The following is an 18623-nucleotide window of genomic DNA, read 5'->3' on the forward strand; positions in this document are numbered from 1 at the left end:
AGCTGATGCAGCTATCCTCTCAAGATATTTAATAGGGAAAGAGATGAGAAGGAAGCTTGAGGTAGTAACAGAGTGAAGGACGAGTGCCTATTCTTGGTTTTCTGAATGTTTCCTTCTAAGACTCCTTTCTCTGCTTTTCACTTTCTATCCTTTTTTCTCCTCCATGGACACTTCTCTGTTACTACAACAATTATCTAAAGAAAAGATAGTAGCAGATTTCCTTATATTTGCTTTTATTATAAATTTTGACTTTATTTTCTTTAGACAAAATATCCAACATATGTGCCATGCTGGTGAGCAGAAATCAAATTGCTCACTTCTTGAGTCTCCAATTGCTGCTTTTCAGTGACTGCAATTAGATCTTATCTATTTCTTTTTTCAAATTTGTCACTTCTTTTTTTATCTGAAGTTGTCATTTACTTAGAGTAGTTTTATAGGTACAGTTTTGAGGGTGTCTAGGGGCAAGGAATTTTAAAAGTATAAGTTTACAGAAGCTCTTGTATATACAAAACCCACTATGAATGTTCTTTTTTTAATGTTAAAATTTACAAGCTCTATCTTTAGCTTTGTCTTTAAATTGTACTTTTTAGATTTCTCTGAGTATGATTGAGTCTGAAAAGATTTATCCTTTTCTTCTTTCCTAACCCATTTTATATATCAAATCTGTTTGCTTCTGTGAACCTTTTCTTTATATACTTCTCCCAATGAGCCAATACCTTATATTATTAATTATTTTCCTACATGTAAATCACTAGAATCTATATGATCCTGAGAAGTCTCAGAATTGTTTTTCTGCTTTCTCCTACATATGTTTTCCATAACTGCCTATGTATCATTCAGGTACACCAGCCTGCAATTTCCTGGGCTATATAAAATACATGAAGCAGTGATTGCAAATAGATTATAGAGAACACCTATAGTATTAGTTTAGTGTATATGTATGATACATTTCCTTTGTACTTGTTAATTTTCTAGTTCTGTTTTAAACCACCACCAGCCAATTCAGAGGTGTTTGCTTATTGGTTATTTAGAAGGATGGCTTGGTAAGGTCATCAAGAAACACTTGCACAGATTTATGGTATCAGTAGTAACAGCAACAACTGTCATTCCTTGAGCTCCTACTTTGTGATAAACAGTGCTTTAAGAGCTTTATTCATGAAATAATATTTATTGAGAACCTGTCATGTGCCAAGCACTTTGCTTATATCTGTGAATGAAAATAAAGAACTCTACTGCCATGGAGGTTATATTATAGTGGGGAGACCAGACAATAAATAAGCTGAAACAGTGGGCAAAATACATTCACTTATTTGAAAGTGAAAAATACTATGAAAAAAGAATAGGTCGATAGACCAAGTAGGCAAAAAATCAGCAAGGAAAGAGAAGACTTGAGCAACACTATAAACCAACTAGCATTAACAGGTATATATAGAACACTCTACCCAACATTAACAGAATGTACAGTCTCCTTAAATGTATATGGAACAATCTCCAGAATAGATCGTATGCTAAGTCATAAAACAAACCAGTAATTTTAAAAAGATTGAAATAATACTAAGTATGTTCTTTGGTCACTGGAATAAAATTAAAAATAAATAGTAGGAAAAAATTTGGGAAACTCACATGTGCAAATTAAACAGCACAGTCTTCAATATGTCAAAGAAGAAGTCAAAAGGGAAATCAGAAAGTACTTTGAGATGAATAAAAATAAAGACACAGCATAATGAAACTTAAGGGATGCAGATAAAACACTGACAGGAAAATTTATAACTCTACATGCCTATATTAAGAAAGAAGAAAGATCTCAACTCAGTAACCTAGCCTGCCACCTTAAGACACTAGAAAAAAAAGAGCAAACTAAACCTAAAGGAAGCAGAAGGAAGAAAATAATAATGATTAGAAAGGAAATTAGTGAAATTAAATTAATTAAATAAAAAACAGAAAAATAGGCCGGGCGCTGTGGCTCACGCCTGTAATCCTAGCTCTTGGGAGGCCGAGGCGGGCGGATTGCTCAAGGTCAGGAGTTCAAAACCAGCCTGAGCAAGAGCGAGACCCCGTCTCTACTATAAATAGAAAGAAATTAATTGGCCAACTGATATATATATAAAAAAAAAAAAATTAGCCGGGCATAGTGGCGCATGCCTGTAGTCCCAGCTACTCGGGAGGCTGAGGCAGAAGGATCACTGGAGCCCAGGAGTTTGAGGTTGCTGTGAGCTAGGCTGACGCCACGGCACTCACTCTAGCCTGGACAACAAAGCGAGACTCTGTCTCAAAAAAAAAAAAAAAAACAGAAAAACAATAGAGAAAATCATTGAAACCAAAAAGTAGTTTTTGGAAAGAACAACAAAACTGTGAAACATTTAGCTAGATTGACTAGGAGAAGTGAGGTGATTCATATCATTTGAATCAGAAATGAAATAGAGGACAATATTATCAACTATACAGAACTGAAAAGGATTATAAAAGAATACCATGAACAATTATATGCCAATAAATTAGATTACCTATATGAAGCCAACAATTCCTAGAAAGACACAAACTACAAACACTAACTTAAGAAAAAATAGACAATCTGGATACACCTATAACTATAGTAAAGAGATTGAATTAGTAATCAAAAAAGTACCCAGACAAGAAAAGCCCAGACACAGATAGCTTAACCGCTAGATTCTACCAAATATTTAAAGAATTAATTCCACTTCTTCACAAATGAATCCAAAAATTAGAAGAAGAATGAACACTTCCCAACTCATTCTGTGAGGCCTGTATTATCTTAATGTTGATACATTACAGGACAATCACAGGATACACAGACATAATAAATGAAAACTACAGATCAACATCTCTTGTAAGTATAGACACAAAAATCCTCAACAAAATACTAGCAAACTAAATCCAGGAACATACAAGAAGAATTGTACACCATGACTAAGTGGGATTTTAACCCTGGACTGCAAGGTTGGTTTAACATCCAAAAATCTGGAGGTGGGACAGAGAAAGAGGAAGGAAGAAAGAAAGGAAGAGAGGCAAGGAGGATCCAAAAATCGATTAATGTAATATACCATATTATTAGAATAAAAAAACAAAAACCACTTGATCATCTCAGTAGATATCGAAAAAGCATTTGACAAAATTCAACATGCTTTCATGATAGAATCACTCAACAAAGTAGAAATAGAAGGGAACTTCCCCAACCTGATAAAAGACAATGATAAAAAATATAGCTAACATCATACTTCATAGTAAAATACTGGATGATTTTACTCTAAGCCTAGGGGTAAGACAACCACTTCTACTGAACATACTGAAGTTTCTAGCCAGGCAAGTTAGGCAAGAAAAAGAAACAAGATATCTACATTGGAAAGGAAGAAGTATAACTATCTCTGTTCTCACATGGCATGATTTAGAATGTAGAAAATTCTAAGAAATTCACAAAAAAACTATTATAGTCTGTTATAGCTAATAAGTAAGTTCAGTAGGGTTGCAGGATATAAGATTATTAAACAAAAATTGTATTTCCATACACTTGCAATGAATAATCCAAAAATGAAATTAGGAAAACAATTTCTTTCACAATAGCATTATAAACAATCAAGTACTTAGGACTAAATTTAACAAAAGATGTACAACACAACGAACACTATAAAGCAAAGTTTAAAACAAAATTTTAAAAAAGATGATAGAAATAAATAGAAAAATGTCCCATGTTCATGGATTGGAAGATTCCATGTTGGTAAGATAGACTCATTCCCCCAAATTGATCAACAGATTGAACCCAGTTGCTCTCAGAATCCCAGCTGACTTCTTTGGAGAAATTGATGAATAAACCTAAAATTAATATGGAATTGCAATAGAATCAGAATAATCAAAATAATCTTAAAGAAGAAGAAAAAAATAAAAAAATGGATAATTTCAAAATTAACTACAAAACAACAGTAATTAAGACAGTGTTGTATTGACATAAAGACAGACATATGGATCAATAGAATAGAATTTGAGGGTCTAGAAATAAACCCGCACATTTTTGGTCAACTGATTTTCAACAAGAGTGCCAAACTATTCAATGGGAAAAGTATAGTCTTTTCAACAAATGATGCTGGAACAAATGGATATCTACATGCAAAAGAGTGAAGTTCACTTATAGAATACACAAAATTTAACTAAAAGTGGATCAAAGGCTCAAATATAAGAGTTAAAACTATAAAACTTTTCCAAGAAAACATAGGGACAAATCTTTGTGGCCAAATTTATCAGTGAATCCTTAGATATGACACCAAAAGCCCAAGCAACAAAAGACAAAATAGATAAATTGAACTGTATCAAAATTTAAAACATTGTGCTTCAGAGAATACTGCAAAGAAAGTGAAAAGACGTTCCACAAAATGGGAGAAGATATTTGCAAATTATACATCTGATAAGGGACTTTTATCTAGAATATAAAAAAATCCAATTTGGTAAAAAAGACAATTTAAAAATGGGCAAATGATCTGAATAGACATTTCTCCAAAGAAGGTATGGTGTAAGTACATGGCCAGTATGTACATGCAAATTTGGTTGACATCATCAGTCTCCAGGGAAGTACAATGAAAACCACAATAGGAAAGATACCACTTCACATCCTTAGGATGACCATAGTCAAAAAGACAGAATAACAAATGTTGCCAAAAATGTGGAGAAATTGAAACCCTTATATCCTGCTAGTAAGAATGTAAAATGGTCCAGCTGCTTCATTAAATAGTCTTCCAATTCCCCAAAAGGTAATGCATAGAGTTAACATAAAGCCCAGCAAGTCCACCTGTAGGTATAATATATGCCCAAGAAGAAATGAGCACAGAGGTCCACACAAAAGCTTGTGTGTGAATGTTTTTAACAATGTTATTCCTAGTAGCTGAAAGGTGGAAACAATCCAAATGTCCATCACCTTTTGAATGGATAAACAAAAAGTGTGTTTTATCCATAAAATGGAATATTATTCAGCCTGGTACATGCTACAGCAGGAAAGAACCTTGAAAAAATTATGCTAAGTCAAGAAGCCAGTCAAAAACCACATGGTATGTGATTCCATTTATATTAAATTTCCAAAATAGGCAAATCTATAGAGACAGATAGTAGACTAGTGATTGCTTAGGGATAGAGGGAATACAGGTAGAGGAGAGGTGATAACTAAAAGGTATGGAATTTATTTTTGAGGTGATTAATTGTTCTAACATTGGTTATAGTTGCAAATATCTGTGATTATAAGAACCATTGAATTGTATGCTTTAAATAGGTGAGTTGTATGGTATGTGAATTATATTTCAGTAAAGCTGTTTTTAACAATCAGATAAAATAATAGGTTTGTGATGGAAAGGGAGCTCACCAGTGATAGGCTTCGGGTTGGGTTGCAGTTTTACATAGGGTAACCTTGAGATATTTGAGCAAAACCTTGAAGGAGGTAAGGAAGTTAGCCACTTGGATATCTGGGGAAGATCATTTTCTAGGTAGAGGTCCTAGAGGTGCAGAGGTCCTCCTGCAATCAGGAGGACTGAGACTGCTTGTGCAGGGAACAGGCAGGAGGCCAGTACAACTGGAGAGAAGTGAAGTTGTTGGGGAGTGGCAGGATGTGAGATTACAGAGGTGATGAGGCTCTGGCTCTCACAGTCCTTGCTGGATAACATAAGATTGCTGGCTTTTCAAATATGCAGAATAGAAGAGATCTAGCGGCAATGATACATTTGTGAGTCATCAGCCTGGAGCTGGTATTTAAAGCCCTGAGACTAGAGGTAATCACCAGAGGAGTAAGAATAAATAGTAAAGAGGACAAGGACCAAGCCCAGATCATTCCAAAATTAAGGAGTCAGGGAAAAGAGGAGAAGGCAAAGGAGACAGAGAGGGAAAGGTCAGTGAAGGAGGAGAGAAAACAAGAAAAGGTGTATCCCGGAAGCCGGAAGTATTCAAGACAGAGGGTGTGGGCGGAGTGGTCAGCAATGTCAGAAGCTACACATACAGCCTGGTAGGATAAGGATCCATAATTGGTCTTCACAGCATGAGGGTCATTGATCACCCTGAGTGGCAAGGGCAGAACCCTGGGGAGTGGATATAAGACAGAATGGAAGGGGATAAATTAGAAACAGTGAATATAGGCAACCCTTCTATAAAGAATTTTGCTGCAAACTAGGGCAATAACTGATGTGAGGGAAGTTTGGGCAGAAGCCATCACCTTTTTTTTAAAGTTGGGAGACATAATGTATGTTTGTATATTGATGGAGTGGCCCACTAAGAGAGGGAGAAATGATGATGTTCAGCCGGCTGGGGAGGGGGGCTGATGCACAGGTGGAGGCACTGACGAGATGGGAAGCATAAAGTGATTCGCCGCTGGCCAGAAGGCAGAGCGTATAGGGACAGACACCGGTAGGTGGGCAGATGCCGCAGGGACAGCATATGAAGCTTCTGGCTTTTTTAATCCTTATGCCAACCCGTGATTTAGTATGGTCTCACAGATGAAGAAACAGAAGTTATATAAAATTATTAAGTCAGTTTCACATAGAAATATCTACAAGGTGTAGAAAGCAACCTGCTTTGAGGAGGTCAGTGTTGTTGTTGGTATTTCTGATTGTTCACTGAAAAATCTCAATTCTGTTTTCTTCTGAGAAAACTAAGATAGAATCTGAAACTTTCCCCCCTCCCACCCAGAAAAAAAGTTTTTTGGTAAATATTTTCTATTTTAAAATCATTTTTTTCTTCCTAGAATATTCTCAGAAAAGGCCAGAAAGCTGTCTAATGCTGTCATGACAGTTCACCTTTTGGCCTGAAAGTGCTGTCCTTGTTGTGAAAAATCAGTTTCTTAGGAGAGATGGAAAACACACATGCTATCCTTTCCTTCATGGCATTTAGGAGTCTAAAGTAAAATCTTTTCTCGTTACAGACCATAGCCACTCTGCTATTATTGGTTGTAGTCTGTTTCTACTCACTAAATCTGCAGTTTCTGCGTAGGAGTCCCAGCCCTAATGGAGGCTTCTGCCCAATACATTTCTAAAGAAAATCTAACTGGATTTGAAATAAGCGTAAAGAAGGGGGCTGAGCATCAATTAAATGAGTGAAGATGCAAGATGACATTTCTTGCGACTCAATTTGCTTGTTGCACAGGAGGGAGGAGGGTGTAATTGTTGAAAAACACACAATATTGTTTTACAAAACACTGTGAATTTGAACTATATTTATATTAATATTGTCTGTAGGTCCTTTCCAGTCTCAGAAAAAGAATTTATTCCACAAAATTGTCAGCAAATATAAGCACAAAAAGGAGAAGCCTAATGTTCCGGAAAAAGGTATTGGTGCCTTCCACCCTCCATTAAGGGTTCTTGGTCACCTCCATTGTGAACTCATCTTTGAGTAATGCTTCCGTGCACCGCCTTCACCTTCCCCTCCCCGTGCTTGCTTCTTGCCATCTGCTCCTGACACGGGCATAGTCATTCTTTCTAGACTCTGCAGCTAATTGCACATCTCCTTCACTTGGATTCCTATTCAAATCCGTATTTGTCTCTATTTTCAGAGTTGCATATGAATCCTAAAATTTCTTCTTCTCATCTGTATTTGATGCATTTTGCAATTTAGTCTTCTTGACCACTTATCCATTTATTTTCTTTCACTGTTCTTTTTCTCACATTGGGCAACCCTCATACCATGACCACATTTTTTCCAGTTCCTGAAATCTTACCAGTCATATTCATATGAAAGACCCACCATTTGTATGCTTTTTCTGACATTTGAGGATTCTTGTGGACCTTTTCCTCTACTCCTAAGTTGTAACCTACGTCTTTCCCCCATCTTTATACTTCGTCGTTAGCTCCCACCTCCTTCAGTCACATACCTGTTATTTCCAGAGGTCAATAGAGACTTATTGTACTTCTACCAACCCTTTACTCTGAACATCTGCCTCGTTGCTGTGATCTTGATGAGTCCTTGAATCTCTGCAGGGCTCATCTTAAGATCTCTTTCTTCTCATAGTTCAGGACTCCTCTTTTTTCACATAAAAGACAAGTCTTCCTGTCTGGCTCAATACAGCCAAGTATTCTGAAGGTCAAGCTGTCTTCAGCATTTCCCTGCATGTTAGTGTCATGACTGCCATAAACCTACTCATCTGATGCCCATTTGCATCCTACTTGCATGGCCAGATGTGAAGCATTTCATGTTTCTTGAATGAGGCTTTCAATGCAGCTGTCTGCTATGTGTAGACATATGTGCCTGCTTGTTCCTGTATGTAACCTTTTATATAATTTGGGCTTTATTTTCACCGCCACTCAGCTTCTTGATTTTGTTTTGTATGTTGACATTATTTTTCCTCTGCTTCCAGTGAAGAAACATTATTATCTAGGTAAAATATTAGCTTTAGTCATTCCCTTTTACTGATTTTCATATTACCTTGATTAAAGTTGCAGAAATTATCCAATAGTATATTTCATAAAAGACAAAAAAAATGTTTAATTTTAATCCATTTCCTGTATAGCCTAATTATTTTAGTTGGTAAGTGCCATTTTGAGAATTAAATAATTGAAATAAAATTCTGCTTCATTTGTGTGATGTTTCATATTTGTTATTTTGTATATTGTTTTGTTTTTATAATATGTGTGTCCAAGAGTAGAGTTTTCACTTTCCTTTCCTTTTTTGTTATGTTTTTTTAGGAAGTGGGGATAAATGGTCAAACAAGCAACTCTTCTTGGATGCCATTCACCCTGCAGAAGGTAAAGCAAGTAATATTCATTGTTTAATTTCAGGTAGTCTAAGCTGAAAATGGCATGATTTTTATAGGCTTAAAAAGGCATAATTTACCCAACAGCATTAGACCTGGATGTTCATGATGATGTTATTTTTAATTTTCATAACAAAACTACTATTTGGGGTGCTCCTGCCAAGAGTTAAGCTATGTGTCATGTGGTGTTAATTTGTCAAAAGGGGATTTGTAAACTTTGACTTGGATTAACCAGAGATGAGAGTTTTTTAGCCGTGAAGTTCCTGTTGCAAGCAGACGCTTATGTTCAGGGGAGTTGTGTAGCGAGTCATGGGGCACCCATCATTGGACGGGCATGAGCAGGCCTGCAGCAATGATTCGTCACCTGAATGTTTTCCCTAGCCCACCACCCTATACCTCCAAATATGTTAAAATAGAACGCCCCTGAGGCTTAGGCATAGCTAAAGAAAATCCAATATTAACTAGTCATGTTGTTAGTCGTAGGTACAGATTTTATTTTGAAATTTCACACAGCCATATTTATTTGTAACTTTAATTACTGCTAAATATTGAACCCTTAGGTGAATGCTAATTTCTGTGATGGTTAAGGGGGAGCCATCTCTGTCTTCTTCCTATTGATTTCCTTTTTTTCATTGTAGATATTTTTAAAAGAACTGAATTTTAAAAAGGCTGAATGTTTTTGTAATGCTTAATTAGGAGTTGCTTCATTTGAAAATTAGAAGGGACTTTAGAGATCATCCAATTTTGGCCCCTTCAATTTACTTATGTCCAGAAATAGGAATTTAATGACCTAGTCCACATCTCTTGACTCCCAAATATGCTCTTGTTCCTTTATTGAAAATTAGGAAAAAATTAAAATGCATGTTTGACCTAAGTCATTTATCAGAAATACTCATGTTTTTAAGATATTTAGCAAAAGTATTCAAGTCTGAGTTAATATTAAACAAACAGTTTTGGTTTTAGTAGGCACAGTTCCTATCAGCTGTGTGTGCTTTTGTATCATTATACTTCTACAGAAAATGCCAGTAGTACATCTATTTTGTTTTCTGACTTGTTAATTCACATTCACAACCTCTATGAAATATTATTTCTGTTTAAGTGCTGGCATAACAATATATGAATTGTGCACTTTGTAGCAGTAAATCCTAATATCCCCAAATTGATACCTTAGCTTTTTAAAATATATTTTAAAATAAAATATATTTATAAATATATTCTGCATAGTTTTGGTAAATGTAAGGCACTGATGAACCATCAAGGGAATCTAAAAGGCATTTAAGACAACTTTATTTGAATGATACTGTTCTATTAATATATACTTTGTTTCACTTTTTAAACACTGAAAACCCTGCAGAGATACGTAGGTTACAACTTAGGAGTAGAGGAAAAGGTCCAGGAGGATCTCATATGAATATGACTGTTAAAATTTCAGGAAGTGGAAAAAATGTGGTCAGGGTATGAGGGTTGCCAAACATGAGAAAAGGAAGAACAAAGAAAATAAATGGATAAATGGTCAAGAAGGCTAAATTGCAAAATGCATAAAATACATATGTGATTCGTGTGTTTAGGGATTGGGTGAATGATCAGATATAGTGATACTTAGATTGTAAATTCTGTTTCCCCTCTAACACTTGATGATTTTATTATTGTGATACCTTGAACTAAGTGTTGTGATGCTAGAAGCACCATCTTCTGCAGTCCTAATTTTCTGCCTGTCTGGGGACAGAAGAGTAAATAAATTTTGAGCCTTACAGGCAATTCCAACCTTAGTAGGAATAGTGTTATTATTGGTGATATTTAATTATAGTTATTATTAATTTATATGAAATAAAACTTTGGAGAACATGCACTGAAAAATGTAGGTCCTTTATTTAGTGCAGAGTGCAAACTCTTTTTACATGGCTAGGAAAAAAGGAATCAATTTGGGCATCAGAAATTACTAGTAACTTAAAGTAACCTTTTTCAGTTATTTATTTTTGTATTATCCTCAACATTTACTTGTTTGGTCAGTGACTATGTGCTTTGTGAAATTATCTAAGCCCCCTTTACTTTATCCTCACCTATGGCTGTATCAGCACTTATTAAAAATTTGCCTTGGAGGGTATAAATATATAGGGACATAAAATGAAACCATAATATAGAATAATTTTAACGTGGGTAAACCATCCTACACAAAGGTTAGATGGGAATTGTTTGTAGCTGTTGTATCTAATAGAAATGTTGGTTCGGCCGGGCGCTGTGGCTCACGCCTGTAATCCTAGCTCTTGGGAGGCCGAGGCGGGCGGATTGCTCAAGGTCAGGAGTTCAAAACCAGCCTGAGCAAGAGCGAGACCCCGTCTCTACTATAAATAGAAAGAAATTAATTGGCCAACTGATATATATATAAAAAAATTAGCCGGGCATGGTGGCGCATGCCTGTAGTCCCAGCTACCCGGGAGGCTGAGGAGGCAGAAGGATCACTGGAGCCCAGGAGTTTGAGGTTGCTGTGAGCTAGGCTGACGCCACGGCACTCACTCTAGCCTGGGCAACAAAGCGAGACTCTGTCTCAAAAAAAAAAAAAAAAAAGAAAAAAGAAATGTTGGTTCAACCGAAGCTCTATAGCTGTTCAGTTGTTCCTGACTTCTGTTAAAGTGGATGACTTAAAATTCACTATGCTTTCTTTACACCACTTTGTAAAGTAGAACTTTGTGTAGAGCTATCTTGCAATTCATTTTCCCCCCAAAATATCAGAAATCTTTAGATGCTTAGTAATCTAAGGTTTAAATGCTAAGATTATGATCTGTCTTAAGCATTTTCCATATGCTTTCAAAATGCAAAATGGTTATAAACCACTTTCTGAAAATTTTTTTCTATTTCCAAAAAAGAGAGAGATTTCCTACTGCCTAGAATTAAAGGTAAAATTTTCAAATAAACCAAGACCACCTACCTCTGCGATGGTGTTTATCTTTCTACCTAGTTAAGGTGTCATATGCTCATGCTTTAAAATAGAGGTTTCTAATTGCGATAATGATGATGATAATTAATACTTATTATCACTTACAGTTGACAGAGGGCTTTCACATAAATATATATTTTTTAAATTTCACGTTGACAGCAGTCCCAGTGAAGTAAAGAAGGGTTTATCAGCCCCAAGTACATGTTGAGGAATTGAAACCCAACCAACAAAAACAGGAAGGGAAGAAACCAGGTCTTCACTTAAGCACATTAGCCATTACTGTCTCAATTTTTCAGGCATATCTGTAAACTTTTTAACCCTCATTTGGTTCACATGTTGAAAACATAAATGATACCTTATAAGAGAAAGACCCCTAAAACCTCAGACTAGGAATCTCCATAGAATTAGTTTCTTTGCAATGTATAAATCTTATTACAGGCAGGAAAATCTCTGGTTTATAATTAGATTTTTACAGATGATCCACAGCGCCCAGACTAACTTGATCTCTTTTTTCAAGTTTAAAATAGTTGCTATATAATTTCAGCAGTCTCCCAGGATCTTAGATAAGGCTCATTCATTTGATTCTTTTTCCTGTGTTCCATTCAGCATCTAACTGCTGTTTCAGTTCATGGGAGACCTACCAAAGACAATGAGATTCCAGATCTGGCTATAATAATTTCAGTGCAAGTTTGAGTCCCCAGTTGGAATGTGAATTCATGACTCTGGAGCACTCTAGTGGCCTCCTGGGGTACAATACAAGAGCAGTGCTGCTTTCCCAAAAAACTTACTCCACATTTTGGGATCAGAGTTTGGAAAACATGACCGTCCCTTATTGCAGCGTTCCTGATGTGGCTCCAGGAGCGAGCTCACATTATCACTCTCCGATGATACACTCCAAGTGTGTTATGGTTATTGTCGAGTGTAAAAACTAGCCCTGTGGACTTGTTCTGCAGTGCTTGTGTGGTTTTGTGTGTTCAGTTAAAAGCTGGAAGAGAAATGACTAATTTGTTTTTGGATGACAAAGCCTTTCTTTTCTCACTTTTTCATTAGGTAGGGGCAGGGAGGAGGCGGAACTGGCTTGTTATCTTTGTCCTAAACTTTCCTGCTTGTTTCCCTCTCTTAGCTTTTTTCATTTGTTGTTCCTCACCACCATGCTTTGCTTTGCCAGTGTTCCTGGACTGAGATACGCTGTTTTGTCCCATACAGATCCATCAGGCCTCACCTGTCTTCCTCAATTCTTTCTTAGGTGAAGGTTCTCCCTGGGCTGACCCTGAGGGCTGTCCTCCATCTAAACCATAAAACAAGACAGACTATAAAAGGAACAGTCATTGAATAGAAACAAAACCATTTGAAAACTCACCAAAATAAAAAACAATCCAGAGTTAGTCAAGGGAATATGGTTCCCCTGGCTGTGACTCTGGAGCTGACTGGGGTCTTGCTTTTCCCCAGCCAGGGCCCTGATTGCAGATGTGTGCCAAAACCAACATTATTTTAGGGCTAGATGGCTCCTTTGGAGCTAACCTAGGCCAACCTCCATCTTTACATGAAGAAACTGAGACCCACGTTCCAGCAGTTAGTAATTTAAAAAGTCAGGAACACAATTCCAGTCTCTCTATGTCTGTGTTGTTTCCATGACACTGTGGTCTCTGTGTAAAAATCAGGTCATCCAATCGACTTGGGCTTTTTCTAGTATCCATGCCTTTTGTTTTACCTCCTTGGTACTTCTTTCAGTAATCAGTTCTTCTGATATAAGACATAATGCACCTTTCCCTCTGCAGAACCCTGCTATACCCTTATTTTCACAAGTTCTGGATTTTTCTGGGAAGAGGAAGTAGAAAGGGGGAGAGGTTAATGCTCTTTCTGGAATGTCCATCTGCAATGTAGTGATCATACCAGAGAGGTGAGCAAGACTCCCTCTGTAATCAGAAGGGATCTGGATAAGAAACTAGAAATGTTGAAACTTGTGAATATCCAGTAGAAGTTATTTGGTGCTCATTTTAAATTCAGAAGTTGACTTCTTTATACTTTTAGGAGGCTTTGAATTTTAATGGTAAAGCAGAGTCATGAAACATCCTTGGAGTGTTTCTAGCCAAATTATCTTTTATTTTACTGGAAACTTTTATTGAAGTTGAAACTAAAAAAAAAAAATCTTAAAATATATGCCACCACTGGCCTATGTTAAGCTTGATATCAAAGGATAAATATTTTAAGACTTAAGTGAGTAAATTAGTTCATCTTTGAGGTAGATCCGTTTAACCTGGGTATAGATATGCAATTTAAAATAATCCTTTTTTTCTGATTTTTGATTACTTGCTTGAAAAGGTGTTTGGGAGCATTGCCAAGTAGCTTTTTTAAATAACTGTTATCTTAAGCCTGTCCCCACACAGCCATCTGTTATGCAATACTGAGGTAAGGCCAAACCACAAATCATGGTGTGATTTCTGCTTTACATACTTACTTTTGATGTAATTGAAATTATTTCCCACTTGTTTTGGAATGTGAACCCTGGAATCAGCCTCTTCTTTTCAGATATCCTTTAAAGACAAGATGCCATGATTTCCAGCATAAAAGATCTCATTAATCTGTAGCCCTTCTTCCTTGAGGATATACCTAAACCCATTAGAGAGCTAGATTAAAATTTTTAAATGAGGCTATGCAAGTGTTTATACCAACAAGTGCATTTTTTCACACCCAGAGTTATTCTTGTTCTGTTCTTTTGCTCTTATTTTAGCTTTCTTTGCTTCCTATGTTATACATATATTGCTTTATTGCCAACATCTACCTTCAGATCCACCTTCTTTATCTTCTGGGTTTAGTTGGCTTGGAGATGGTCATGTCAGACCTTAATTTTCTGATCCACACTTACCTCTTCTTTGTCAAAAATGATTTCTGTGCCTATCCTAAGAGACTGGATAGTTTTAATTTTTTTTTTTTTTAATCTTCTTTTCCCTGAGTATAAGCCCTTAGGTCACTGGAATTTAAAAAAACTCCCAATCATGAAACTTGACTACATGTATATGCCCCTAAATGTTTTCTAACCTCATGTCTACATGTTCTTTTCTTACTTTTAAATTATGAGGGGGAGTGGTGAAATTCTAAGTAAATGAGTAAATAAGAAAAGATACAAGCATTCCCAATCCGTTTAAACCAAGAGTATAGTGTTTGGTGACAAGTGTCTTCCTTACTCTTGACCCAGTGACTCACGGTACAAGAATGTGCTGTTAAATGATTTATTAGTGTTACAATTAGGATACCTAAAACTAGGCTCTCCATGAATCCTGCTGATATGTGAGACTTCAATAAATTATTTCACTAAGCACATTCACCTTGTCCTAGAATTCAGTGAATGAGAGTTTCTTTCATTTGCATCCTGGCTTCACCAGTGTTTGTCCTATCCTTACTGAGCAGTCAGTGCACATAAAAGAAGGTCAGGCCTCACAATTCTTTTCTGAGCAACCCAAGCTGATGCTTTTGAAAGCAACCACAAACATAAATTTAAGAAGCACATATTTAATCTTGATGTCCAGAGAAGAAAAGAAACTTCTTTTACTATCCTCTCCAGACCAACTGGCCAAAAGGATCTGAGATAGGGGCTCTGGTAACAACTGAGACATGTGGTTTCTTGGCATGTAATTTACTCAGCTTGGCATACATTATCCTCCCCCACCAACCTATAAAATCCAAAGACTTAGAAAATGTAAAAAGAAAGAGAAAAGGTATCTTAATCCTCTGCACTTAATTTATCAAAGTAAATATCAATCAGTAGTAAACAAATCTTAGGCAGTGTTTTATTTCTTTCTTCCATCAATACTTTGGAAACTCTGAATGGAAATTCTCCATTCAGATGAGTCAGACATGTAGAAATGTTTCCTTCTTAGAGCAGTGTTGGTGCCTTGTGTTTTTGTGTGTAACTATATATGGTTTGTCCTGTTTCAGCCATATTTTCAGAAGACAAAAACACCACAGAGCCTGCTCATAAGGTTAAAAATACCCCATCCATTCCCAACACTCCAGAGCCAACAACGACACAAGAACCTTTGGTGGGCAGCCAAAAGAGAAAAGCAAGGAAAACCAAGATCACACACCTTGTCAGGACAGCAGATGGCCGGGTATCACCAGCAGGAGGCACGTTGGGTAAGAAGAGGGAGCTCTAGACAGAGATAACCAGAGCAAGCAGGTGACCATCATGGCCTCGGTGGCCAGTGAGTAACTATCAGCCAACAGTGATTCCTCATTGAAAATGGATCTGTTCTGCAGTTTTCTGCAGGCCCCCAAATGTGTTTTAAAATTCTGAGTTTTAAAATCACAGCTGTTTTTCCAAGAGCATATCTGAATTCCTATAAAGGAAAAGTAGTTTTTAGGACTGTCAGCTTCCCCTTCTCTTTCTTAACATGCACAAAAGTCTTGATTAAGTCAATCCCAGGAGAGCCTAGACTTTTAAAGGTACTAGTTGAATCCATTTTCTCCATAGTCTGCTGTTCATGTTACTAGAAGCCAGATTATCAGGTATTCAAACCTTAGAATGCATCTGGCATTTCATATAAAGCTGATTCAGACCACTAAGAGAGTTTGAGAATGCTTCTAGATTTCTTGAGTTCTCTGGTCTAATCCAACCAACCAATATTCCCCATTCTCAGTCATGGCCTGTGGTCTGTTTGCTGTTCTTGATGGCCTCCGTGACAGTGGAATTACCTGAAGGGCCAGTGAGTGGTACTGAGAACCACTCCAGAATCTTGGGGTGCCATACCAGCTAGGCATTAGTGGTCTTAGCTGTTGTTTTTCTGTACCTGAATATTTCATTTTTTATGATTTGAGTTAATAGAGATGAATTGATTGCTGAGTTAGAATTAGAGGACAATTAGGGAATTTTGTGCATTTTTCCTTGTGTTTTGCATACTTAGATTGTTAGAACTATAGAGCATATTAAAGACCTTGAATTTTACCCTGTCATGTAAGAGCTGAAACACAAAAAGGTGAAACTTTTTTTCTTCTAAGTATGTTCAATGAAGTGGAAGTAGCATGAGGGCCAAAATCCAGATGTCCTCATGTTTAGTCCAGCAGGGCCCCTCCCTCCTTCCCTTTCCAATCTGGGTTCTGTTCTGCAACTTTCATTTTGTAGACTGTTGTAGCCTCATTTCATTTTCACTTGTAGGAAGAGTGAAAGATTTGAGAAAATACTCCCTTTTATGTAGAAAAGTACCATACAACTTTCATATTCTAATGTATAACATTTATAGCTTTTATTAATTGCTTTCCATATTTAAAATTTTTTAGCCCATTGTAAAAAATTTCTCCTCCTTTATAACGGCTATGTGATAAAGAAAGGTATGTTTGCATAGCATTTCATCCACGTCTTTATAAATACTAGAGAGCCTTTTGTCTTCTTTCCAGTAGGTCTTCAGAGCAAAATAACAACTTGGGATCTCATTAGTATTGATGAATCTGATGTTTGGGCTAACCTGAGTGTTAGTGTCACAGCATACCCAGTGTCTAAGTTGCCATATATGGTAGGGCATGCTATGGATTCATGAGAAATGTTTAGTCATTTGGGTTTTTAAGGGCCCTTTTACAGTGTCTGCAGGTCCTCTGCAGAAGTCCCTCGCATTGTATTTTGGCCAGTGCTCAATTTTCCATCCCACTCCAAGATTGACCCATTCTTTGACCTTGGATATAACACAGTTTCTTTGCAGCTCAACTTCAGGGCATAGTACTGTCCATAGTTGCAATTGAGCTTAATAAAAGAGCTTTGTTACCGTGGGAGAAGAGATCCTGTAAAAGCCTTAATATTCAACGGATAGCAGAAGCGAACAGTAGAGAAAGTTAGCACTTTTCACATTGTCTGGCACAATGTTTTCTCAGAGTCTCTTCTCTGGAGAGAACAAAGTGATCTTCTCATGATGGATTTCTCTTGTGTTACAGATGACAAACCAAAGGAACAACTGCAGAGGAGTCTCCCTAAAGCAGCCGAGGCAGACTGCAATGACGAATGCTCCCACAACACGGAGGTGGAGGAGATGCGGAGCAGTACTCCTGAAATGCCTGCCGTGTCTGCCTTCTTTAGCCTCGCTGCGCTGGCTGAAGTGGCAGCCATGGAGAATGTGCACAGGTTAGTGGTGGAACATCGACAGAGAGCAATGCGGAATGCAAATTGACCTTTTTGACATGATTTGCGACATTTTTCACAATGCATTGGGGTTCATACTTGGTTCAAGAGCCTTATTATTTATATGGGTTTTATATACAAAAGCATGTATGCTAATTAGCAGTGTGAGAAAATATAAGGGAATATAGCCAGCCAAGTACTTTATGTTGAATATATTATCCTGTGGCTAAACTTCATTTCCATAAAAAGCCTGAGAGCAGGGAGGCAGTGTTATCTAACCATTAAGCATGAGCTCTGGAGTCATATCACAGACTGGAGTTTAAGTCCTAAATCCATCACCTGCAAAATGAAAGATCTTGAGCAAGAACTCTCTGCCCTGGGTTTTTTCCTCTGTAAAACGAGGGTAGGTGGCACTCATTCAGAGGTGTTCAATGGGATGAATAGAGGATCCCAGTGCTGGCATGTGAGGATGGTGTTGGTGGCAGTGGTAGTCCCAGCTGTCAGAAGACAGGTGGTTCAGGGGAAAGAGCATTTTGGTATCTGACTCATGATAGGCAGAAAGGCCTGGATTTTTCTTCAGCTCTCTGTGATTTGCTACAAAGTAATTTATTTCTCTGGACCTTAGTTTTCTCATCTTACATTGAGCATAATGATATCCCCAAAGAATTACAAAGTTGTAAGGATCAGAGGAGATCATAGATGTGAAAACCCTTTGAACTCGACAAAGCCCCACAGAAAGCATATTAAGTTCTAAGTGTATAATTGGGTATTCTGCTACTTAATGGATCCTTCGGGAAGGCAAAAAAAGCCTTTTTGTAAATTCAGGTATTTTATATTTTTATTCAAAGTGGATTACC

At 37.0% G+C, this 18623-nt stretch overlaps 1 protein-coding gene across 9 annotated transcripts in view; it reads left to right on the plus strand.

Annotated features, from left to right (window-relative positions):
* Nucleotides 1-18623, plus strand: part of BBX (BBX high mobility group box domain containing) — a 266154-nt gene that overhangs the window by 238358 nt on the left and 9173 nt on the right. For 6 of the 9 annotated variants that reach the window (XM_012777181.2, XM_012777182.3, XM_012777185.3 and 3 more), the window contains 4 exons: nucleotides 7218-7307; nucleotides 8661-8720; nucleotides 15600-15797; nucleotides 17583-17769. In XM_012777181.2, the coding sequence (XP_012632635.2) occupies nucleotides 7218-7307; nucleotides 8661-8720; nucleotides 15600-15797; nucleotides 17583-17769 (535 nt within the window). The remainder of the gene's footprint in view (nucleotides 1-7217; nucleotides 7308-8660; nucleotides 8721-15599; nucleotides 15798-17582; nucleotides 17770-18623) is intronic. The other 3 variants (XM_012777194.2, XM_076001274.1, XM_076001277.1) reach the window with 3 other exon arrangements.

Source organism: Microcebus murinus, chromosome 1, assembly GCF_040939455.1.
Source record: "Microcebus murinus isolate Inina chromosome 1, M.murinus_Inina_mat1.0, whole genome shotgun sequence".
In the NCBI taxonomy this organism is placed as follows: domain Eukaryota; kingdom Metazoa; phylum Chordata; class Mammalia; order Primates; family Cheirogaleidae; genus Microcebus; species Microcebus murinus.